Source organism: Tinamus guttatus, unplaced genomic scaffold, assembly GCF_059628265.1.
Source record: "Tinamus guttatus ecotype Peru unplaced genomic scaffold, ASM5962826v1 Tinamus_guttatus_pri_ptg000038l, whole genome shotgun sequence".
Classification (NCBI taxonomy): domain Eukaryota; kingdom Metazoa; phylum Chordata; class Aves; order Tinamiformes; family Tinamidae; genus Tinamus; species Tinamus guttatus.
The window spans coordinates 700,500-725,604 of record NW_028288572.1 but is presented as its reverse complement, the minus strand read 5'-3'; the positions used below and the strand labels follow the sequence as shown (position 1 = coordinate 725,604).

Here is a 25,105-nt window from a genome sequence, read left to right as displayed (position 1 = left end):
CATCATATAGAATTGAAGCTGAATCCTTGAATCATTCAGATTTGCCACCTTTTTGAATTAAAGAGGATTTTATAGAGGGGGAAGGAAGTGGTTTCCAGCATCCTGATAAAAAGGATGCACTACTAAACTAGAATCTCTGAACCCAACTTGTTATTAAAACCTTTGTAAATGAAGTATCTATCCCAAGTCTTTTAGTTTTATGGTTCTCTTGCAGCTAATCAAGCTCAAAAGCAATTCTGAATATGATTTATAACACAAAAATGTTGCTTCATTGATGTAAAAGTGAAGCAGGAATACAGCTTGATCACATCAAAATTAAAAACCAGCCCTCTCCCTGCTACACGAGCATTTCTGATTGGCCAAGTTCAAAGTGCAGTAAGGACCTCCCAGCACACAAGTAATTATTTTTAATTAATTACAATTCTTAATAGATTAGGAATCAGCAGCATATCCTTGACTGCTAAGATATTACCATGAGCCATGGTATTTACTTTGCCAACAACTATGAACGTAATTGAAAAAAGCAATAATAAATTTTAAAAAACTATATTTAAAAAAGAAAAGCTATTAGCTACAAACACAGATTTTGTTGATAGTCAGAAAATATCCTTGAACATGGGAATACCGAGTGTCCTTAACCAAGGACACAGCAGCCCTGCAAGTTCCTCAGCAATACAGTAGCAGAGGAAAACAGGCAAAATTAAGGTGTGTGTCTCATATTATTTTGCTCACAAATGCCACTGACATCAGGGAAAAAATAATGCTCTTCCAGAAATTTTGCACTGGTACCAGCGAGATTTATGAACACTCGCAAAGTTTATGGCATTCTTAGAAATTCAGAAAGCCTTTTGGCCATGTATGAAAAGCACCGTTGGGGGAATTGCAGGATTTGTCAGCAATTATTTCAAAACTTGGATGCATATCATTAAAATTTTAAAATCCAAATCACCTAAACAGATTTCTTTTAGACATAACATTTTAGTAAACTTTGCTAGGAAGGACAGCAATCTGACTCTCCAAAGGTGGTGCAATGCACTCCAACAAGCACTTTATTTCTTTTTAATTCAATGGAGAAAAAGAGGAAACAGAGGATCAGATCTCTAACATGCCAAAACTGCTTATCAAGTCTTAGAGAGTTGGACATCCCTGCTTAATTTTGAAAAACATCAAGTTTTCTATGCACGGTCCTATGCCCGGGCAGTGGAGGGCATCGTGCAGTCTGCCTGGTGCATATGGCAGAAGACAAAGCTCATGTTATACAAGTGGGAATATAAGTGCAGGCTACATATACATACATAAAAATTATTTTTATGCATTTTATATAAATATACTAACATTTACATATTTTTGTAACTTCCTGGTTTTATATATCAAGCATTTAAACTAGTAGCAGCTGCTTGAGGCACAGATGGCTGCAAAGTCTTTGCAGAGACCACTTCTAGAAGCAAGCCCTGGAGAAATATTTAAATACTCACAGGCTTCTTGTAAGAACTTTTCTCTAACGCTGTCTGAGGTGCAGTTTTTACAGGTTTTGATTGCAACAGCCATGGCTGGATTTTCCTGAAAGACAAAAGATGAGGAATAACTGAAATGAGGCCACGTGCCTGCGCTTACCAGGCTTGGACACACTCAAACTGAAGCGTTCACTTGGCTATTGCTATTTATTTCCTGATGGGAATGTAGAGCAAAGTGACTACCCTGGAAGCAGGAAGTCTTCTACATCAGTTCAAAAATGTTGAACGTGCTGTACATGCTGAATATACTTTTAAGTAGACCAAAACCAGTCAATGCTTGCTTCTCCCAGTGGACTCAATCCACGGCATTTAGAGGCATACAGTATTTTTATAACTAGCCATTAGCTTTATTATCTCAGAAGTGACACTTACTGGACTCATGTAAACTCCTTGGTGCACATCTCCAAACTGACCTTCACCGATGCAGCGCCCCAGCTCAATTCTCTCCCGTTGAATTTCATAATCCCTGGCTGCAAAAACAGAATGCACTTAAAATACCAAGTTTCTAGCAAAGAAATAATCCACAAGATACCAAACTCAAAGTCAGTCACTCAAATGTCTCACATATGAACAACTAAGATTAACATCTGCTGCACACCAACCTATACAAATACTGCGTACTCACAGAGGAGTCCTCTTAAACATTGCAATTAAAGCAATGAAATGGGAATATTGACATTTAATTTGCTAAGTTGACTGAATTATTTATTTCAATGCAAAAGATACAATTAAATCTTTTGTAATTACAGCTTATAAAAGACAAAGAATGCAAACAGCCTATGGCAATATGGAATGTTTTAAACACAGCCCACACACACATGCTTTTATACGTTTAAGAGAACTCCATTCTGGGGGATTTTAGATCTTTGAACCATCAAATGAGCCAGGAGAATTTTTAAAGAGGCAACTGCAAGAAAAAAAAAATGAAAACAACACCATAGGAAATAAAGATCAAATAAAAGAGAAAAAATTTGAGTGCACTACACTTCTGTCGGCGTATAATTGAAATGAAGTTGATAAGATGTTCTGGAACTTAAGCAATTTTGTTCGCTTTGTGGTTTAATAGAGTAGAGATATTACTGATAAAAACAGCTCACCGCTTCAGAAAAACATCTAATCAGTTGTAAGTGAATTACTTTGCAATTTAATTTCTAGAAGACATGGAAAAATATTTCAGGAGTAGCAAAAAGATATTTATAGTATATTTTCACTTCTTTTTCTATTATTCAGAGAAAAAAATATAATCAAGCAGCTTAGACTTCACGGCTTCATTATTTCATATTTTATGGCTTCATTAACACTACAAAATTAATGTCTTCTAGCCAGATAACAAAGGGATCAATGTCTTTTTCTCCAACTCTTGTTTTAGATACTGCATTTTCCTCTTTAAAATCCCCAGCCTAGCCCGTTTAACGATAAATAAAAAATGCTTATTAAATGAAAGTGATAGTAAATTGAAAAACCCCACATCATTCCAAACTGCAAGCACACAGAGATGGGTAAAGGGTCTCCTGTTACCTTCATCTATTCCATAGCTTTCTGCAGTGCAATTAAGAGAAAAATCAAATGCTTACTTAGAGAGAGCTTCTTAAAATTAACAAGACAAGGACAAATATATTTGAATTTATTAAAAACAAAAAGAAGAAATAACACATTGAAGCAATTTCAAGTTTACATTAACAGAAGTCATGCGTCTGGTTATCTTTCCTGGCTCAGTCCTTCGAGAGCTGAACACCTGAGGCCCCTTCAGCAAAGCACTTAATGAGCATCACTCCAAGGGCGCAGCTCGTGGGCGCTCGGCTGAAGGTCTACTTAGGTGTTCAGTATCATCCAGGGCTGAGCTCACAAGGAACATGAGAACTTAAGTGAAAAGATTGCAAAAAAATACATACAGAGTCAATATGCTAACATGTATTTCATCTACCACAGTATCCTTGGATTCTGCAGTTATTTTCGTAGCGCCCTGTACTGACTTACTGCAGAACATTCAAAACACGTGTTTGTTTTGGGAAAACACAGGTATTTTTGCTTTATTGCTTGCCATGATAGAGCACTGCATTGTAAACACTGAAATGACTATGGAAGATTCCTCCCCTGTAAGGGAGGAATCTCTTGAAATCCTCAGAAACATCCCTTGTTCTCCATTGTCCTAGGTTAGCGGCATCTCCCCTTTCGTCCCAGCCGAAGCTGACGTTTCTGCAAGTGTGTGCCCTGCTCCTCTACTGCTACTGAAGTCCTAGACTGCCATAATGCAACCTTGGTTTGCAGACATAATTTGTAACACCACAACACTAAACTTCCTTGAGCATGATTATGCTCTAATTCAAACATGCCAGGAGATAAAACGCTTGCATAGGCTATTGCATTATCTTTTTTTCTGACTTCAAAGATGAAGATTCAGAAAGAAACTTGGCATTTTTATGCTCCTAAAGCATCAAGGAATTTAGAGCAGCAAGTCTGCCACAGAGCAGGGCTGAGATAAAACTACAGAGCAACATGCAAAAGCTAAAGATTTCCCCAGCTGTTTGCTCTTAGCAAAGAAATTATATCCACTCCTTTTTCTACGCATGCATTCATGATCCCAAATAAAAATCCTGCATTTTGAGATTAAATAAACAGATTTTACTGTACAGTTTTTGACAACAGCAAAACTTGTGGCAGAATTTGACTGTCTTGTCTTTGCTCTAAAAGTTGAATTTGAAGGACATGGAATGCATGAGTTTTTAGAACATCTTCCACCACGAGCATTTTCGTTGCCCATGTATTATTTAAGGTTGAAGTACAAGACTCAGTCCCCACTAAGCCTAAGAAACTGTGAGACCAAAGCTCCCAGGTGAGCAGGCGTACTTACTTGAGGGCATTGTGTAAGTATCTTCTTCATCTATAATCTCCGCATAGTCATCTGTTTCTGTAAAGGACGAATTAAAGAGTTTCGGGAAAAGCAAGTGACAACAAATTCCATCTTTTTACCACCATCTCCAATTTATCAACGCTGATAAGCCACAACCCCAACTTCCCCGCTGCTGGGAGCCATTTGCCACAGCATGACCTCAACTTGCTCATGCATGAGTTGCTTATGGAAGTGATGATGACTTCAGTGCCTGTTCCACTATGTCACGTAAGGGCGCTGAACAGGGAATAAAAGCAGAATTCACTTGTATTTCAAAAACCTGTAAGCTCTGTCACTGAAGCCAATCCGTCCCAAGTGATGACTTAAAGAAAAAACCGTTTTTATCAGCAAATTCCCACCACAAAAAATAGAGAAAACATTGTTGTTAATGGATAAAAACAGAAAATATCAACAGGCTAAATGCCTTTATTTTCCATGAAGAGTGAATAAAGGTGTGCTAGTTTTGCTCTATCTTAGAAGCAGAACAGATAGTAAAGATGTTCTAGGGCAGCATCTACCTCCAGTCAGTGTGGCAAGGTGAATAATTTTCCATAGGTTCTCTTAAGAGCGTGAAGATCCTTCAAGGTCAAACTCTGGCCTTTCACCCTTTCTTCCTCTTTTAAATCTTAGTTTTCCTTGTTTAATGGAAATTCACTCCAACAACTAGCCAGTTTTGCTATCCAGGATCAGCACCTCCCAGTTAGTTTTTGGAAAACATACATTCTCAAACTTTTAAGAAGAAAGACTCCTCTTCTTCCTTTACGACTTATTTTTACATCAGCAGTTCTCAAAATGGTCTAAACAGTGTCAAGTCCTATCAGACGATCCTCCTCTTGCTCTAAAAAGTCTCCAGTGTGAGAAGATCACTTCCTCGCCATCAGATAAATTCTCATTTTGGTTGACAAACCCAATGCACAACAGCGAGAGGATTTTTCACTGCAAGGCCATTAAATTCTCTTCATCAGCTTTCTTTAAATACATAAGAAAGGCACTCAAAACCCAACACCTGTAGTAATATATTTTATCTAGTAAAAACAGAATGCCTATGCTGTGTAAGCAGAGAGTGTCTAAGCTCATGGAAAAAAGGAAGCATACATTTTTATCTTTTTTTTTTGGTATTTGTTTTTCCTCCATATGTTATAAATGTTCTTTTTATACAAAATAATCTCTAATTTGGAAATAAAAACTAAGTACTTATCTGAAAGAAAACATAACTGTGAAAGCAAGATAACTGCGATAAATCATTCTGCTTTCCTGTCATATTATGGTGGGATATTTTTAAGTTGCTAGGCCAAGCATTATACATAAATATCTATATATAAATCAACTATCTTTTTGAGCTATTAATTGAGGCAGATGCCAGAGAGTACTTTATATAGGCATGTAATGAATGAAGGAGTGAGATTATAAACAGCTTCAAGAAGAATTAAAGGAATTTGGGCACTAGAGCTGGTCATTAAAACAGAAAATCAAAACGTTTGCCACACTACATTATGGAACAGGGCTTACAAAATGTGGCAAATGGCTTGGCTTGTTCATCTCTCCATTTTAATTAATGATGTTCCTTCATGTTAAAAGCATTATCAGATCACTGCAGGCCAGCTTACAGGCTTTGATATTTTGCCCAAAACTCAACTGAAGCTGGAAGGGTCTTCAGCTGGCCAAACCAAATGAATTAAAGGTAGTTAATTAACAAATATTCCTTGGTATGCACTTCATACTTCGGGGATATAAAGCTCATAGGGCAGAAAACGGTTCCCATCTATCTTCATTCTTTCTGGGAAGAGGAGGGAAACTTAATCAAGGCGTAACAGTGACGAGTGCTTGAAGTGCTCTGCACCGAAGGCATCAGGGACCTCCATCGCTTGCAGACTTTACACCATGGCTAGAGTCCCGGAAGACAAGTTTCTACCAGGAATTTTGCAGGACCCACAGAGAAAAATGAGTGTAAAACAAAACTCATTGAGGCAAGGCTTTCCACACTGCTTTATGAACATGGTAATATATATGGGAGTTGGCCACTTGGTGCCTTATCAGAATATATTTATTACAGCACAGGAAAAACGAGTCCCAGTAGAGGACATCTGTGCCAGCCAATTCATCAGTTTTACCCCTGTGACATTTCCCTTTATATGTTTTCTTTTCCCAGTGTCTCTCAAATTCCATAAGTTTATAAAAGGAATTAGACACTAAAAATTTCTGAATTTATGACAGAAAAACTTTGTGTTTTGAATTTTTTTAGAAAAGAAAATTGTGGTGGCATTATCTTCAAATGATTGATATCTGAAGGGAAGAATATCCCCTTGGCATTTTACTGAGTGGAAAGCCACAAATCTCTTTCCCTTCTCTTCCATTAGAGTTAGGCCTTGGAACAGCTGAAATCTGAGTAATATTTCAGATATTTAATCAAAGTTTTCCATAGCTTCTTTTTTATGCAAGAAACACTAGTGGACAGCAGAGCACTTTGATGCCACCATGTCTTTAAAGTCAAGCATCCCTCAATAGACTTGTTTACCATTCAAAGGTCATTGGCCAAGGAAAACCTGTGATGCCACCATTTTAACCAAAACCAGTGGCCACTCCTGAGACCCCAGAAAGCTGCTTTGCGCCATGCCAGCACTCGCACCGCAAACACATGCAATCCCAAATCCCCACATGGTGGAAACATTTCCCTCCCATTTTTTTCTATTCATTGAGCAGAGAGTGTTAGTTGCGTCACCTGTAAAGTACAGGGTATCTTAGCTGGTACCATGGCTTTTTAATACTACAATTTGCATAAATTTGATAACTGAAATGTGCATTTAAGCGGTATATGGATATAAGAGCTGCATATTGCATGTTAGTAACACACAGACTAGAAAACATATTACCGTCCCCACTAATTTCATCTGCAGATCCAGGTGGCATGCAAGGAGAGAGAAAAACAGAGGGGGAGAGAGAAGGGACAGAGAAGGGGGAGGGGAAAATATACTATTAAATTCATGAGTAATCCAAAAGTATTAAGACTGCAGTTATCTTATATACCTGACTCAAGAGAAACCAGAAAAGTAGTGGAGTTTAAGACTTCTCACCTAAACCCAGGGGATAGAGATATATTTGGAGTAGTTTGTATGAGGAAACAGTTAATGACTTGCAAACACAAAAATTAAATTTGGGAGTGGAACTGGTTGTCCCCAATGCATCATTAAGCACTGCTAATTTGTGATTTAATTGGGTGCTTCCACTAGAGGCCAGCTCTCCTCCAGCCAGAGGGGTCCCTTCAATTTGGCTTGTAGAGCTCCGCAGAGACACTCATGACTTGGGAAAGCCAAAGCTGGGCTTGACTCTTTCGAAGGACACGTGCTCCCAAAGCCATCGCCAAGACACAGAGAAGAAACAGAGTAGGTAAGGATTCATTTTACGGAACATTTATAGTTAAACAGGCTTGAAAGTTGTAGCGGGGGGGGTAAACGGAGCGACTCTACAGGGAATCTGTTCAAATAAACCCATGTTCTGCATTCACCGCGGGGCCGTAAGCCGCACCGTTCCCCACGACACAAGCTGATGCACTTCAGACATTATTTATAAAATGGAAATGCACATTAATATTGCAGAAATAGTGCACCTATTCCTCCGATTCCTTTTACCCCAACCAAAGACAAACTGGTCCTCTCCAAGTGCTGAACCAGTAAGCAGCCACAAGCATCGCTGTAGTCAATATTTAATTTTCAAGTGCTCTTAATTGATGCTTCTTGATGCTATTCTACTTCATTCAGGAGCATGCTGTAGCAGGGGTCCAAGAATGAGGTTCAGATATATTGACCAAAAAAAGAAAAGGAAAAAAAAATGCAATAAAACATTGGGTATTTGGGGACTGTAGAGTCGTGCCAGTGGAATCACCAATGTGTTTTCCATTCTAGCACATGACAGGTGGGACAAAGTTCCCAAGAGAAACAGCAATCAGCGACTTTGGGCCATTGCAGGAAAATTCAATGCAGGAAAATCCAATCAAGGAGGAAGGGATGGGCAGCAGAAACTTAACGGCCATTATTCTTGGAACTCTGTTTTTGCCTACGTCTAAAGTCGGGAACGAACAGCCACTGAGTTAGTCTAATATTCAGCGTGGGTTAACAAGGCAGCCTAGGCAAAGAGCAGTGCAGTACCCGTAGCCGGCGGCTCATGGGAACAGAAGACGAAAGGCAGAAAGCGTCTCGCTTTCTTTACTTTATGCTGACAGTGATTGACTCCTTTACAGAGGCAAGAAAAGGAAAGAGAGAGAGAAAGGAAAAAAAAATTATTTGGAAATAAAACCAGAAGAGACCAGAGAGAATATCTACAGTGAATGAACGCAGGAAGTAAAGGGTTACGGCACAACTCCGCACGCGCCCAACAGGTACATGGAAAGTTTTGAAGATGTCTGGCTCATTAGGTGTTTTCCTGAGAATTCCTTTCCCCAGAAATAAATTATTCTTATTGTGCGCTTTAAAAGTGGTTGATTGGTTAAAAAGCTAACTTTTGCCAACGCTCTCTCTGTATCTATCTGCCCTTCCTAATGCAGAGGACGGCACCTTCCTAAGAAGTGGAAGGTGCTTCTGGGCGCTCCCCTCCTGAAACACCAAGCAGGCAAATCCTGACCTCAGCGGCACTCACCGGAGTTCAACACAGATGTGTTCACTTGCTGGACACACACAAGAAGAGCTGGGCACAAAAGCAGCATTTCACAGGGCCCCCTTGGGCAGAACAAGGCAAAGCCCCTGTTTTCTGCATCCCACCAAAAACCAGCATGGATGCTCCTTAGGACATGAAGTAACTGCCTGGAGTTTTATGCCCAGAGTGGACCTGCCTTGGAGCTGCTACTCCCAAATTTCCAAAAACATCCTGGAGAAATGGCTCCAAATCCCTGCAGGCCTGGTCACCCTCCAGCATGTGATTAGCTCTTGTCACAAGGACAGAGATTCAGGGAAGGAGAGACCGCAGAGAAACCACAACCAATTTCACAAGCTGAGAGAGAAGGAAAGAAAAAGATGCCAAGAGCCCGCGGACATCTTTGTCCTTCTGTTATTTCTCTTGTTATCTGGTTGCTCCTCTCTGCTTTACTCCTTCCTCCTTTTTCCTCTGTCTCAGAAAACGTAAGATGTGGTTTCCAAAGCCAACGAAGTAACAAAAAATAAAAACAAACCTTGATTTTTTTTGTGGACTCCAGAAATGGAGGCACTATCAAAGCAGATATGTTCATGCAAAGCATCACCGTATAAAAAGCCAGGCAATTTTTCAGATGCCAAATTTTGAGGTGCAGATTTTGGGGGACGGTACCGAACCTGCTCCATCGCTGCCTGGTCTACAGGCTGAGGCTGACACATGCACATGGCAGGGGAACGTGCTCCTGGGTGCAGCTTTAATCAAAGCAGCAAACATTAATGAGATCCTGTGTTAGAAGCAGGCAAACTATTATTCAGTATGTTAGTATAATACCCATATTTACCTAGCATGTTGATATATTACTTAACCAACAGGGACATGTCTTTTTCACTGCATAAATTTCAGCATTATCATTCTAAGGTGAGCCTGAGCTTCCTCACAAAGCTTTGGAGATAGTAAAAAATAGAGAAATATTCCTGCTATTATTATAAGGGACTTCAGGAATACCAAACCCTGTAGTGAAATGGCAGAAGGGGTCACAGAGCCACTGGCAGCACCACAAGATGCCCCTGAAAGGGAAGAGATGCTGCCACTCTTGATCTTCAAGTCTAGCTACAAAAAATGTTAAAAATCTGCTCGCATTGAGTCCTATATTCCTGAATCAACTTTACAAAAGCTTTAAAAAATTCTGTAGAAGGAATAAATCCATTTGTTTTCAAGCTTTTGAAATGAGTGGTATGCAGTGAGAATATTTACCAAATGCAGCTGTCAAAGCAAATGTGCTAACACGCAGCAAACAAGAAGCACTGCTAGTGACACGGGGGACATTTCTGTAGTTGTCCTACAGGGTCGTTACTAGCAGTGCAAAAGCTCAAGTCGAAAGAATGGATCCTAAGGGAAAAATGTGGGTGGGAGAGCTCTCCTCAAGCAGTGACCCAGGTGCATGAAATCAGGGAGAACTTGCCAGGCACTGAAAATCAGGTTACACACAAGAAATCATAGTCCACTCTGGGCTTAGCATCTAAGAGGAGGAGCAATGGTAGGTTAGTAAGGCTGAAATACAAGAGGGTAACACACCAGTTTATGCAACAGTGCTGGAATCTTACATTCTGCAGTTTAGCAGGGCTACTTTCAGTAGATGAGCCTCTTAATTAGAGCAGCTGGGTTAATTAACTAAACGGTAATCTTTGTGAACTTGGAGGCTAATGAGTTGCCCAAGGTTTGAGAACTGATCTGTGAAACATTTAGTCTTGAACATCTCCTCGGCCTGTGTCCATAGAGCAGATCTACAGCTGGGCACAGTCTTCACACTCCCCTGGTTACTGAATAACTTGGATGTATCCTTTATGCTATGAGTTTGGGGCTCTTCTTCCTTCAGAAGCAGTAGGTTGTCCAGTGTGGTCCATTCAAATATGAACTAAGGGACACACTCAGGATATATTTCTCATCTTTAAGTGTTTTCTTGCACTTATCAGCAGAAAAGATCACACACTGCACTCTGCCAAGAGAAGTAATTCAATAAACCCGTATTTTGTCTTTCCACCCTTGCCCAACTTAGGCCATAACATTAACTCTGCACTTACTGCTCTAATTTAAAAACGCTGTTTGTGCTACTACCAACAGCCACGTCAACCAAGGAACACGAGGACAAGGAGCTTCCCCCTAAGCTGCCTGTTTCCCTGTTGAAGAGGGTGGCCTTGATCTGTTACAGGGTGTAAGGAGTTTGCTGTAACGTCTGACACCAGAGATTTAAACGCCCTGCAATTTCCATCACCAAATATGCACTTATTAAAGCTACAAAACCAACATCCACTATGAGCCAAGTCCCAGCTCCTATGCCAGGCCTTAAAAACCCACCCCAAGGACATACCTGGAGCTAGTGCCTGCAGAAAGGTCTGTCTTTTTCCATATTCATCTCTCCCTAGTTATGGTTTCTTCCCTAGAGATGCATTATTTTACCCACCAGGACCAGAACATCCCAGTGACAGCTGGGACTGCCTGTTCAACCCATTTCCGAAACGTTGTTTTCTGCAGCTCTCTGTTCAACACCGATTCTGGCAGAGACAGGATTAAAAGCAGCAATGGCCAGAAGGTCCTTTAGGGCTGGCCAAAGGATGCCAAGCTACAATATTTATTCTTCCTAGTCATATTTACAGAAGGGAAGGTGATGGGGAGGAGAAATCAAGGAACTCTAAGTCAGGAGGAATTTATGCGCAAAGGGAGCAAGCAAACTATGGCTTTATTGATTTTGTCCTATAAAGAACTTATTATAGTAAGTAATTGACTGGGTAGACTATTATTTTTGGAAAAAAGTGCGCCGGGAAATATGTGCATCACCTCACTAAGGTCAATATTTGCTGTAAAACTGTAATAAACTGGTATGTTACCTCTTGCAAATTGAATGTATTTATCTCGATTTCAAATATTGAGCCCTACCATTGCCCAAATGTACGTTCCTGCCAAGTACAAAGAATTATTTTTGATGTAAAGACAGATGTAGAGGGAGAAGGGGATAGAAGCTGCAACTCGCTATTAGGGCACTAGTTGCTTCTGATGAGTGACAGTAACTTAAGCCAAACCATCAGATCTATGCCAAAGAAATCTGAAATCAAATTTCATTGTGCTTTTTATTTATACTTCTGTATAAATGCACACATACACGCAAACAAATATAACAAGTTTTGAGGGATAAATATTATTACTGTGCTTAAAAAGCAGGGAAAACTGGTAGGCATCTTATTAGCACCTGATGAAAGATGGTGCCTGTTGCAAGGAAGGTAAGATTTCAACAGGGCAGATAGTGCAAGAAGAGATGGGAGAAGAGGCAGCAATAACAGGTATGTGGTCAAACAAGGTTCAGTGAAACACGGCTAGAAGAGAACATTTCTTAGCTCCTCGGTCCAGTCATCTGATGCTTTGGATTGCCAGAACCAACTTCAGCCTTTCCTAGTTTGAAAAGGTCTTTATTTAAGGCTAGAGCAAATAAAAATATATATTTTTGTATGCTTTGGCATATTGAAAATACTTGGGAAGAACAAGCTTTCATTTCACCAGAAATTCTTCAAGATATGTTAATAAATATTTCAGAAAGGAAGTCCAGAAACCTTTCATTAACATGCAGATCTCGAAAATTTCAGAGAAAAACCTGAACCCCAAGCAGGGGGAGAACTTTCCTTTCGTACTAAGGGTATTAGAACTACAGATATGTCACACGGCTCTTCTACTGTAAGTTGGTTACAGGTGTCAGCAGGAGAGACACTTCTTGGCATCTACACGAATTATTACTTTGTCTGAAACAAGTCCATACCTTCAGGAACTCAAATTCTTAAGGAAAGCACCTGGGATGGTATTTATTGAATTATTTTATGTCAATGCACTGGCATCTGTGTCAAACTTGAGGCACTTACTTAAATTTGGGGCAGAAAAAAAGAAAATGTTCCACATGTCCTTACCAAAAGGAAGAGCAAACTTAGACTGAATAATAGACGCAATGACTCGAGTCATTCTGCATGCCAGCGCTTCCAGTGTTTTGTAACATGGCTTAAAAACAGGCCCCAAGCACAAGCATTTCACTGTGGAACCTCACTACAACGCAAGAAAAATCCAGAATTGGTTTTGATTTTGGTACTGGAAAGAAAGAAGGGGCATTTGCTGGCAGTTTTGCCTGTGACACCATGAGGCAGCTTGGGACAGCTAGGGAATCCACAGCACTGCTGATTCTGTCTCTCTTCTGGCTTGCTGGATGCTCTATATGAAGGCTGGTTCCCCAGTAACCATTAATCTTTCCGTGATACCCTCATCTACACAATTACATGGTATTGAAATTCCTTATATTAACAGCAAATTGCTGCTGCTGCAATGGAGAAGAGGCAGCTCTGAGCCACACCACTAATTCAAAGTGCAGCCTATCAGGCAAGGAGATAGAGTGGCTAAATTTGCACAGAGACTGCAATAAAGCTTTGGGAAGGACCAAAATAAAATCAAGGACCGTTTATTACTATACCTCTTTCAATAAAACCTCTCGCTTTCCATGCGGGTCTGCCTGCTTGTCCCCAAGTTTCCTGGGCGGCTCCTGTAGCAACACGAGCTGCTACTCGACCCCGTGAGGTAACAGTAGCTACGAAGCTCCGTTACACCCCTGCGGCCTGATGGACATTTCAATGCTAGATCCTTTCCCTTATTTCATTGCACAAGGTCTCTTTGGCCTTGCTATGCTAAGAGGAGAATCTTAACTGTCTTTTTGAAAAAGAATAGAGGTGGGGAGAGGAACAGGGAGTTGGGAATTAAATAAACACCAGACCATCTCTCCTTCATGCATGGAAGATGTGTAACTACATAGTCACATAAACATTGTGGTGATATTGCAAGTCAAGAGTGGACACTCTTTATTTTGGTCATAAAAATGATGCTGGAAGCTTGTGGCCACATGGATATGCATCTATAGGGATACATAATACACCTATGTATATCATATGCCTATAGGGATATGTCATCATAGCGGTACACTTGCGCACTGAAACTCTCCTTTGTAAACATTAACTATAAGGCTTCAGAAATATGTTTCTATTAAGGAGGACACTCAGTCCCTTAGAAGGACTTAGTTTTCAGACTCTGGAAAAGAAAAACATTCTCCTTCAACCATAAAAAAAACTTTAAGAACACAAAATACAGGAACTCCAAAAAGAAATCTTGGAATGTAGAGACTAGAAAAACAACATTATTACCTCACATCCTCACCCGTCAATTAACTGCAGTGACTCTCAATGGGAAAACGCAACCGGACTCGGATCTCAACAGCAACGACACAGAAAGGGCTGTTAGGTTCCTCTTTCAGAAAAGAGACCACTAATACTTAATGGCCTTTTTTCCCTCGTTCTAAGCAGCTCCTTTGCAACCGCGTTACTGTCAGCCACACAGCAACTTAAGATAATAGTATGTATATAAACATGTTTTCTAGAGATAGATATAAATGTGTTGCAAAACACTGCGGGTCGTTACAAGCTTGGCTTTCTCAAGCGGCCTGCCTGCGGCCATCCTCGCATGCAGAGGAGTGGGAAAAGCTCCTTTTGAGCAATCCCTCTCTGGAGGTGGGACTGGGAAGAGCCCTGCGCGGAGCCGGCTCCGCAGCGAGCGCGGCGCAGCCTCCCGTTCCCCCCGGCCTCCTCCGCGGAGCCCTTACCTGACACGGACACCGTGTGCGCCCGCACTCCCTGCTTCTCGTTGTTGGCCAGCCTGCAAGAGAGCGGGGGGAAGCGCTGAAGGCTGCACATCCCTGCGGGGCGGCACGCGAGCCCCGCGCCGAGCGGCACGCGCCGGGCCCCGGCACTCCCCAGGGGAGGAAATACGGGACTCTACCATTCCCAGGCCGGCTGGGGGAGGAAGAGCCGCGCGGACGTTTTACGAGGCTGGTTTTAATAGGCACATACATCTATAAGGGCACAGTATACTTAAAAAATAAATGCATGTTTTAGGCAGCTTTAAAATCAAGTAGTACAGGTCTAAACACTGCATTCAGTTTTCTCTATCTCAGTACTAAATATCAATGATATCAAAGTGTATCGAAAATAGATGCACTGAGTTGGGTTTTATGCAATATTCTCAGGGGAGTGTATTGAGTTTCTGTCTGTTAAGATAACTTACCTGGTGTAAAAACACATATTTAAATTGAACTGTATGCCAAATAAATAAAGGAAACGAATTAGAATTAGATTCATTTTATCTGTGGAAGCTCATTCGTGAAAGTAACACCCCTATAAATTTTTTGAGCAATTTTTCTCTACATGCACACGCACATAGAAAAGGTTATGGTAAGAAAGCAAAAGAGGAGAGTGCTTCCGTGCTTTGGGAAGTCTGAAATTTCATCTGTCAGGAGCCACCTTCCCCAGATGCAAGGTGATGCTGGCTAGTACTTTTGTATGTCTGACCAAAATGCTTTCCTCTGCTGTCAGGCTAACAGCAAAGGTAGTGCTTAAATAGACTCGATATTATAAATTCATTTTAGATGTCTCCAAAACGGCAAGGGGAATATTTTCCTGAAAATCTTACTTTATCCCAAAAATTCTTATAAAAGAAAAATATATATATATACACATATATAATGTAAATAGAAGCTTATTCTGTCTTTCTTAGTTGTAGCCATGCAGCTAAAAACAAATTTATAGCCATCTTGCATGCCCCTGAACACTGTAATGGTGCGGATGTCCCCTTGGGTACGGTCAGAGGGGAACAATTTAATGAGACTGGGCTTTAAATTGGGGCAGAATGTGGCTACTCAAAAAAGAACCAGACTGTAAACAAATAAAAAAGTAGCACAGGAAAAGGAGAGGAATTTAGGAAGTCAGAAGTTAGAGAAGAGAAGAAATAAATCTCGACACTAACATTAGTAGCAGGGAGAATCAGCAGAGACGACTAAGAGGCTTGTAATCGGTGTCTAATGGACTACAGTGTCCAGCAACATATGGAACAGGCTTTTTAATATTTGCCTGGGAGACTGAGATGGATTAAAAAAATAGAGAGAGGGGCTAGCACAGCTAAGAGCTATTAGATGCAGCCACCAAGTGTCATCGTACCTTGAGCACTGTGACACCACAAAAACAGTCAGAGAAAAACCAAATTCATTGATGCAGATTAGCATTCCCTACACATCCAGAGTTGTTACTAGAGAATAATTCTGCTACTTAGGTACCTTTTTAAAAAACAGGTGAAAATATTTGCTAAGCTTAATACTATTCTTTATCTCAGTTGAGCCTAGAGGTGCCAGCTTAGATTGTTCCAATTGAGCAAGTGTTACTAAGAAAGGGGACCAGACAGACTTATGTCCTACTTTTGATGCTCTTTATCTACACATTATGCATCTTTTTTTTCCTTAGGTTTTATGTTCAGTGTATTTACAGCTGAATGCCTCTGCCAGTCCTTTACGTCCCATGGTCTCTTCTGACTACCTGCTGTTCTTGTAGACCCCAAAAGCAGCAACGAAAACAAAGTATATACAAAAAACCCCAAGGTGTCATTTAAGCAGAGCTGTTTCTCAAGACATTTTTAATATGCGAAAAATGAAAGCAGCAAACTTACTTGGGTATTGATGGTAACGCTCTTTCACCTTCTGTGTAAAGAGGAGAAAAAAAAGGATTAAAATTTTATTAAAGTTTCCAGATAGCCTCTTTCATTGTGCAACAGATACATGCATTAAATATTAATCTCCACAATCTCCCAGGCAAGCGATGTTGATTCAAAAGACTGTTCTAAACTTCTCTCATCAGCAGCATTCAACACATCTAACCAGGGATATAGAACTCCTGATAAAAATCTTCTGAGAAGAAAAATGTACCAAAATATATAACCTCCTTTTTTATTCATGAGAGTTTTAACTCTGATAGATCACCTGCACAAGGCAGGACAGGATCTCATCTCTCCTGATAAATGCTTCCCTTTTATCTTCAAGATGCACTAAGTACTAACATAAATAAAATTATTGAAGTGAACTGGAACTCCCAGACAAGACAACTGACATAAATCATTAACTTACACAATGTATTACACCAGTTTCATATTTGGTTTATACTATAAAATAGTAATGCTTAGTAGCCAGGGATGAACTTTGTTTTTTACAAGCTGTTCAAAACATATTGGGTATAAATGCTTGGATGTAAACAATCGAAGTAACTGTTTTTCCTGATCATGAGACACACGGTATCCATGTGGGGGAGGAGGATGGGGACATTACTAAGCCTTTACTAAAGGCTTTACCAACAATTTACGGTCAACTGAAATATGCAGTGAAGGAGAGGGCAGGGTCCCGCGAGCAGTGATAAAGCAATCGAGAGCAAACGAACAGCCACGTGACTAGACACACCGTTCTCATAAAATCTTGTACATTGTAGAGGGCTTTTTGCCTTCCTGTATTTCAATTCCTGGAATTTCCAGACCTTTTAAGAGCAAGCTACAACCTCACAGCTGCATGCTCTGGGACAGAGGGGAGCAAGGTCCATGACCATGGGATGTGCTCTCCATGGCAAACCACAGTATTTTGCTACACTTATCCGAAATCTGAGCGACATAGCTGGGTGACAGAGCAGCATGGGGTTGGTTTAAGCCTATTTGGAGCAAAGTTTCAAAGATTAACAACACTATCGGCACTGCCTGTTACGGTCATTAAGATCCATTCTTAGTTTCCTACAACACTGCTGTACTTTTCCCAACCAGGGCACTGGTTTCCATGCTAAATTTCTCCTGCAGCCTTCTGGCTTATTTTTAGGGGGCAGGTCAGATATTCACAGTGTTAAAGGAAAGGAAACAAAAATCCATATATTTTATTTTGGGAAATTGCCTGAACCTCTTTGATGGTGCAAGGATGCACTTTAATTTGATGTGAAGCGGTGGCTGTACCAGAATGTCTCCTTTTACCAGCTCAGTGAAAGTATGTCTGATTTTGGTCAAGGAGAGGAAAGCATTGTGAAAGGTGTGGGAGAGCAAGAGCATTTGGGAAAGGAAATCAAAGGCAAAGATCCTGGAAGGAGAAGCATGGGATCAGAAGCTTCCAGAAGCCTGGCTCAAAAAAGATGAGTGGGGAGAAAAGGGGAGAATCCAAAAGAGAGATTTGAGGACGAGTAGATCTGAGGCGGATGGACCTGAGCCAAAGGCATGAGACTGGGAGGAAAAGGCACAGAAGTGTGGTCTGGTCCTGCACAAGCCTCCCCGGGACTGCGATTAAGACCCAAGAACCTGCACTCTCGCCTGATCTCCACATCCTAGTCCATATTCTGGTACCCAACCGAGACTTAGCAGTGGATTTAGTGGTTCAGATGGTGCTGAGGAATCGTGTGTGTCGCTGATAAAACACACTCGCAGTCTTGTTACTAAATTTTACTAAAGGTTTATGAAACGATGCACATGTAAAAACTTCTCTGTCAAAAGGTTACTAAATTGCAAAGTTAAACTCCATTTCTATATTTCTAAATCAAGATAACTGGTGCTTAATTAGTAACCAGCTATTCCAAATAATTTTCTTGGCCGTCCACTATGTAACTCCATGACACACTAAATACACATTATTTAAACTATATTCTAAAGATTAAATTTTTAACTGTACTCTCTTGTTTTTGGTACAGGACACATCAGTATCATATCTGAGAACTTGGGAAACAACAGTGAAGTATTCCGTAACACTGTACAGACACGATATTTTATATGCTCAAATTTGCTTTATATGTTCCTCCTGCTTTCAGTTTCTCATCGGATTGTGCAGCTCTCCGGCAAATGCAGAGCTCGATGCCTTGAGAAAATGAGAAACAGCCTTATGTGCAACCGCCAGTGCAAGTTGAAGTCACTTGTAAGTATCAAAAAGGATAAAAAAGATAATGATAGACTTTGAATTTCCAGAGAAGGATTAAATTGCCCTCACCATGAGATCTCCTATGCGGTTTCTCCAAGTCTGTTTCATTTACTGAATACCTTTCTATCAGGGCAAGATATAAAGCAAGGATCCCACCAAAACATCTCTTTTCCTACAAAATACCAATTCCATTTTTGGGTAGACCATTTTATGCATGTTATGAGAGAAGGAGAACATGAGAAGAAGTGGTAGTAAGTAGTAAGGGCAATAGTGGTAGGTAGTTAATGAGTAATAACACAAGAAGGAACCGAGATTAAACAAGTGTGTCCCAATTTTCTGATTAACATTCCCTTGGATCAGCAAGAAATAGGCCCAGACCAAGGGTTCCGCACATGAAACGGTTGCTGATCTTAGGATGAAGGTTGGGATGAAGGACCATAATGGAACCGGACAAAGGCAGGAGGAACAGACAGTAAAAACAGATCTGCACCGTGTAATACAGGCGCAAGAAATTGAGGATGCCTGGAAAAGTGGTGCAAGGAAATGATGGGTAGGCACAGAGAGGTATGCAGAGGCTCCCGGCCAAGTTAAATAAGTTTCCAGATAGTTAAAAAAAAAAAAAAAAAACATGTCTTAAGTTCCCAGTGTGATTAAAATCCCATCACTCCCGATTATCTTCCTTTCTGCTGTCCCTTACCATCCACATGCCACAGAGGACAAAATTCATTTTATTCTTCCTTTGGTGTGAAAAAAATATATAGGAAAGGAGCCTGGTTTTGACAGGTCTAAGAAGAGCTGTCAAAACTGGGCTCCTTCTGCTTGCAATCTCCAAAAAGCAGCGCTATCCAAGAGTGCTTTTAGCCTCGCCTGAGCAGCAGAGCGATGCCGCCCCAGAGAGAAGATGCAGAGAGAATTCAGATGGAGACTTGCAGTAAATGAATTTACAACAGAAAGGGAAGACGAAAGCTCAAAGAGGACGAAAAAAGATGCAACGCTTCGATCCAAAGGTGGTGCAAGGATTATTTTCTGATAAGCCTTACATAATTAGAGCTCGCTGTGGGAGGGCTCTGGGCACGCGGCTCATGGTGGCGAGAGCTCTCCTGCAGAATGTCTGACTAATATGTTGTGAATTGCTATGGAATAAATAAATAGAAAATCCTCAGACAAGAAAACACAACTTATTTTAAATGCACAACAAATGCTTTAGGTCAGCCTGCAGCTAGGAAATCACCCTTAAGGAAAAACACACAAAAATGCAGTTTATTTAAGGGATTCTCTTCATGTTTGCAAAAAGAAGTCTTTTAAGCACACTTCCCAAAGTGCCATATAATGAATGTTCATTTTACTGAATCACTGCTCATTTGCTTTATGTGAAAATACCCTGCAAATATCATACAAATAAACCCATTTCAGTCCATGCCTTGATTTGTTCTGCATTAGTGCCTACAGGCAAACACAGTGCAAGATACAGTGGTGCTTAGGACTGTGCAACACACAGGAAAACCAGAGGTCTTCCCTTCAAGAGCTTAGTGACTCTACGGGACAAGATACAGCTGGATGACAAGTCAGGTCAGAGGAAGACAACGTTAGAAGGAAACAAATTGAAAATAATTAAAGGGTGGCTCTATTTTTATCGCCACTTAGGGCAATAACTCAGGACTCATTTGCCCTGCGTGTCTTAGATGGCAGGTAATTGTAAGCACCGTGGAAGAGGCTGGAAATTAAGGAGGACAAAGGAATTTTCATAGGGATGTTGACGGGGATGTTGTTCCCCTGTTGGGCGACAGGAGCAGAGGGGAGAGCAGAGCAGGGCTTGGCAGAGAAGTGGAAATGCAGGTGCCTGGGGCACAACACGGCGCTGGCCGCTTGCGCAGCAGGTGAACAGAGACGAGGTTTGATGATGAAGGCTTTAACGACCCCGGGGTTGCTACTGGGAAAAGCAGAACTGCAATAATCACCCTGAAAGAAAACAGCAGCGGCATCTGGGGTAGTTAAGAGCATTTACACAGAAGTGGCAGGAATTGGTCAAAAATATGCCTCAAAAAAGAGAACAGAGGATGACAACATCAGCAACAGCCCTATCCATCAACCTGGGATGAAATTAAAATTTGAGGGCTTTGTTTTATTTTTAAAGGAACAGTTAACTGGCCTTATCATTGATTCTAGTAGCTCATCCTTTTCTTCCAGTGTTGAGTTTTGGTGCCAATGGTTCATCCTCACCCTAGGTTGGCCCATAGGGCGGCATTTGTGCAGCAGATTTGCAGCTACATGGAGAAAAGGCTGCAGGACTAACACAAATTCTAACAAAGCTGCTTGTGCTGGAGCTACAAGTTAGCTGTACATATTAGATTCCAAAATAAGAAAGGGTACACGGAGATTGCAGAGCACAAGCAGGATGTTAATTATGGAAAGACTTGAATGATGTCAATGCTATTACCCAACTGGAACAACCAGCTGGAAAAAAAAAGGTGGTACAAAAAAAGCAAGTGCATGGCTAGAGGAGACTTCAAGTTTTAGAGCTTCTGCTTCGTAACAACACCCAAAAATGCCCAATTTTGTACTTATACTTGTGAATGAAAAGGGTAACCAGCACGGCTATTTTTCCAGTATTGAACAAAGCGTTCAACTGAGGCACCCAACTCATTGCCGATGATATCAGTGTTTTAGCATCTTTCTGCGATGATGCATGTGCTGGCTCTTGTATTACAAACACAGAAGAGTTTATTCCTTGTTTCAGGAACCAAAAATGCTGCATTAATTTCCACGAGTAAAAGGCAATGCAGAGGGCAGAAATTTGCCGTTTTAAACAGCTTTGCTTGAGTATTTTTCAATGATTTAAGTCTTGCTGAAAGATGAAATTTTACTAATAAAATCTAATTATAGTTTTCTCTTGGAAGCCTGCTGTACCCACACCCTAGTCTCACTGCTACCAGCATGTGGCCTACTAAAAACACCAGCCGATCAATTCCATACTTGTTTTGCTTTAATTCTGTTTCATGAGATGCACTCAGCAGCCACCTACCAAAGCTAACACGAGAACAATGGAGATATATTGCCTATCTATGAGGAAGATGGATTTTTTCAAAACCTATCAGTTATCAGAGTCATATCCAAATCCATGCTGACTGATGTCCCTGAATTTCCGCTCCAGTATTAGGAATCATGTTTCAAGATAACACCTCTTCATTAGAAGTGCCTTTAATTATAGATTGTTTAGTTCTGATAGCTGAGTTTAAAAATAGCATAAGGCACTGACAGCTGGGAAAAAAAAAAAAAAAACCTAAATTATCATCATAAATAGATTTTTAGGGAACAGCACTTATTATTAGTCTTTACAAAATCACCTTTAGTTTCCTCCTGGAGAAGCAGCAGGCTCCAAGTGAGGATATTGCTCCTACCTCATGTCTTTTTCTCCGGTTTGAGACCCTCTACCAGCCCATAACAACTCGTGAGGTATCCGAATATTGCAGGCAGCAAGTTACGTGCTCCCTCCAGGACCAAACACCTCCTTACCTTTCTGTGGCCTGATGATGAAGGACTGGGTGGCTCCGTTCACCAGGCGGCAATATCCGTCTATCAGGTCAGCCATGTTCTCTGCAATGGTTAAGGATGGGGCTGTCACTGTCAGAGGCTGAAGAAGGGAGAAAACAAGGCACCAACAAAGAGGGATTATTGGAGCTGCAACCGCCGAGCACAACAGCTGCCTCATTGCATCAGCACTTCGCTCACATTTGCAAACAGGAGGCAGAAGAAGATGGGTAAGCGAAGAGCTGCCTCCAATTATAGGCGATTATTTGCACTTTGCTGGATGCCATCCTTAATATTTTGGATACATCCAACCTAACCTGCTTTCTTTACCTTCTGTTTAGCAAATTTTTATGCTGAGGTCAGAAAGTGGAGCTGATAAAACCTTCCACCTAAATGTAACATTGATCTGGGCTCATCAAACGGTTTCCTTGTCAACAACAGTTTACTGAAATTGCTTTTACGGCCATAATCACGACAATTCTCTAAAAGCTGCTTATTCCCTAAAACTCTTGCAGGTGATTTCTTTCTTCTTCTGTTTTCTGAACTTTTACAGATTTTTTTCTTTGCTCTACAAATGCAAGCTTTTCAATTTAAAAGATTAACATTAAAAAGAGATGTAGAGTGGAGAGGTGGGGAAGAGGAAGAGAGACAGATATACAGGCAAACCACTTATGTTAATATGAACACCTATCCTCCCCAAATTGCCCTCTATCCTTGTCTTGACTGTTTTCCAGCAAATAAAGCCTAATTTTACTTCCAGCCTTATCCCTAAGTAATATTCCCTATTTCCTCTTTTCACAAGTCACTTAGTATCTAATTCAATGTTAAAGCATCACACACAGTGTAAAGCATATTATATACAGGCTATTACTAGAAAGTTGTACTTAAAAGCTAATAATTCTAAATTAAAATTATTTATTAAAGATGACGAGTGTACAAGAAAAAAGTGAGCTACAAAGCTATTTGAGCTATAACAAGTGAGCTATAAAACTATCTGACTAGTATATTGATTGTGACTACTCATGATCACCTTTCAGGTCCCTTCAAATAACAAGAAAAAATGGATTAACTATACAGAGTGCCTGGAAACCAAAATATGCTTAAATATAATTCACTGGCTGTATTACAGAAGTGAGAGAGTTTAGCAGTCTTCAGCCATGGCACTATGCACATAGAAGCAGGTAGTCCCATGCTCAAAAGATGCTTATAACAGGATTAGGCAAGATGTTTGATAAAAGGAAATAGGAGTAAAAGCTATTTAGATGTTCCTGCCATGCCCTTCATCCTCTATATGGCTTCAGGCTATCTCTAGGTACAAAAAACTTCACATGTAGCTTAGGAGTAAGAAAAAAATGAGAAAAAAAAAAGAGAAATCAAAGAATAATTTCTGGGCTCTTCAATCCCGGGTAAACTGCTGGCTAAAAACAGTGATAAACAGTTTTTTTATATGTATAAGTGTGAGATCTTTTAGAATAATGTATTTATCTTAACTACACTAACAGTAGAAAAATCCAAAGTGACCTTGCAGACAAAAACATAAGCATAACGTAAAAGACAAAAACATAAGCATAGCATAAAAGACAAAAACATAAGTAATAATATACAGAAATTTTTCAATCTAATTACATTTTTTGGGGAAAAACAAACAAAAAAAGGGTTTATCACAATGGTTAATACCGTACCTCAGGTGCACCTGCTATCTTGAGTTGTAACATCCCTTTTCTGTCCTTGTCTTCACTATTTGAATACTGAATAGTCTGCACTTGATTAAAATCTGCCAGGTGAGTTGGCTGCAGAAAGGCAATGAAAAAGTGGAGCAAAATTACAGCAAAATACTTTGGTTTTACTACCAAAGCTGCAAAAGTATATGCAGACCTTGATCTTCAAGTCACACCATCACCAGTCTGTTTCCTTCTACAATTTCTTTGGGATTTGGGTAACAGTATTTACAAATAATTGCAAAATTAAGCCAGGCACCAAGTTTGCCTACAGAGGTCAGTGTTGAGTAACACAGGATGCACAATAAGCACACACAGGAAACAACCCCTTGGATTCAGGACAGAAAAGTGAACACAGCTCTTCACCATCTCTGAATTAGTTTCAATGGGAGTTGGAAATATTGCTGAACTTAAATCCTGGCTGTAAAGCTCCCACATCTTCTGCTCCCACATGATGAGTTAATGCCTGAATAAGCTTTTTACAGAATCACAGAATGGTCGAGGTTGGAAGGGACCTCTAAGGGATCATCTAGTCCAACCCTCCTGCTCCAGCAGGGACACCCAGAGCACGTGGCACGGGGCGGCATCCAGGCGGGTCTGAAGAGCTCCAGAGAAGGAGACTCCACAACCTCTCTGGGCAGCCTGTGCCAGGGTTCTGTCACCCCCACAGTAAACAAGTTCTTCCTCACATGGAGATGGCACTTCTTGGGTTTCAACTTGTACTCATTACTCCTTGTCCTGCCACTGGCCTCCACCAAGAAGAGTTTGACCCCATTCTCCCTACATTATCCCCTCAGGTACTTGTACATATTAATCAGATCTCCTCTCAGTCTTCTCTCCTCCAGGCTAAACAGGCCCACCTCGCTTAGTCTTTCTTCATATGATAGATGCTCCAGTCCCTTTATCATCTTTGTTGCTCTACGTTACGTTGAATTTCCTGGCTAGTTTGAGCTTAACTCAAGGATGAGACCTTCCACCCTCTTCTTCTTCAGTTCCCAGAGGCCAT

At 40.7% G+C, this 25,105-nt stretch overlaps 1 protein-coding gene across 4 annotated transcripts in view; it reads right to left on the bottom strand.

Moving 5' to 3' along the window:
- Positions 1-25,105, bottom strand: part of PTK2 (protein tyrosine kinase 2) — a 95,353-nt gene that overhangs the window by 23,467 nt on the left and 46,781 nt on the right. For 2 of the 4 annotated variants that reach the window (XM_088534870.1, XM_088534876.1), the window contains exons 10-16: positions 24,064-24,171; positions 22,367-22,484; positions 16,594-16,624; positions 14,702-14,754; positions 4,366-4,422; positions 1,887-1,984; positions 1,476-1,560 (exon numbers count right to left, since the gene is read on the bottom strand). In XM_088534870.1, the coding sequence (XP_088390996.1) occupies positions 1,476-1,560; positions 1,887-1,984; positions 4,366-4,422; positions 14,702-14,754; positions 16,594-16,624; positions 22,367-22,484; positions 24,064-24,171 (550 nt within the window). Of the gene's footprint in view, positions 1-1,475; positions 1,561-1,886; positions 1,985-3,032; positions 3,054-4,365; positions 4,423-7,274; positions 7,293-8,546; positions 8,631-14,701; positions 14,755-16,593; positions 16,625-22,366; positions 22,485-24,063; positions 24,172-25,105 lie in introns of all 4 variants that reach the window. The other 2 variants (XM_088534864.1, XM_088534853.1) reach the window with 2 other exon arrangements.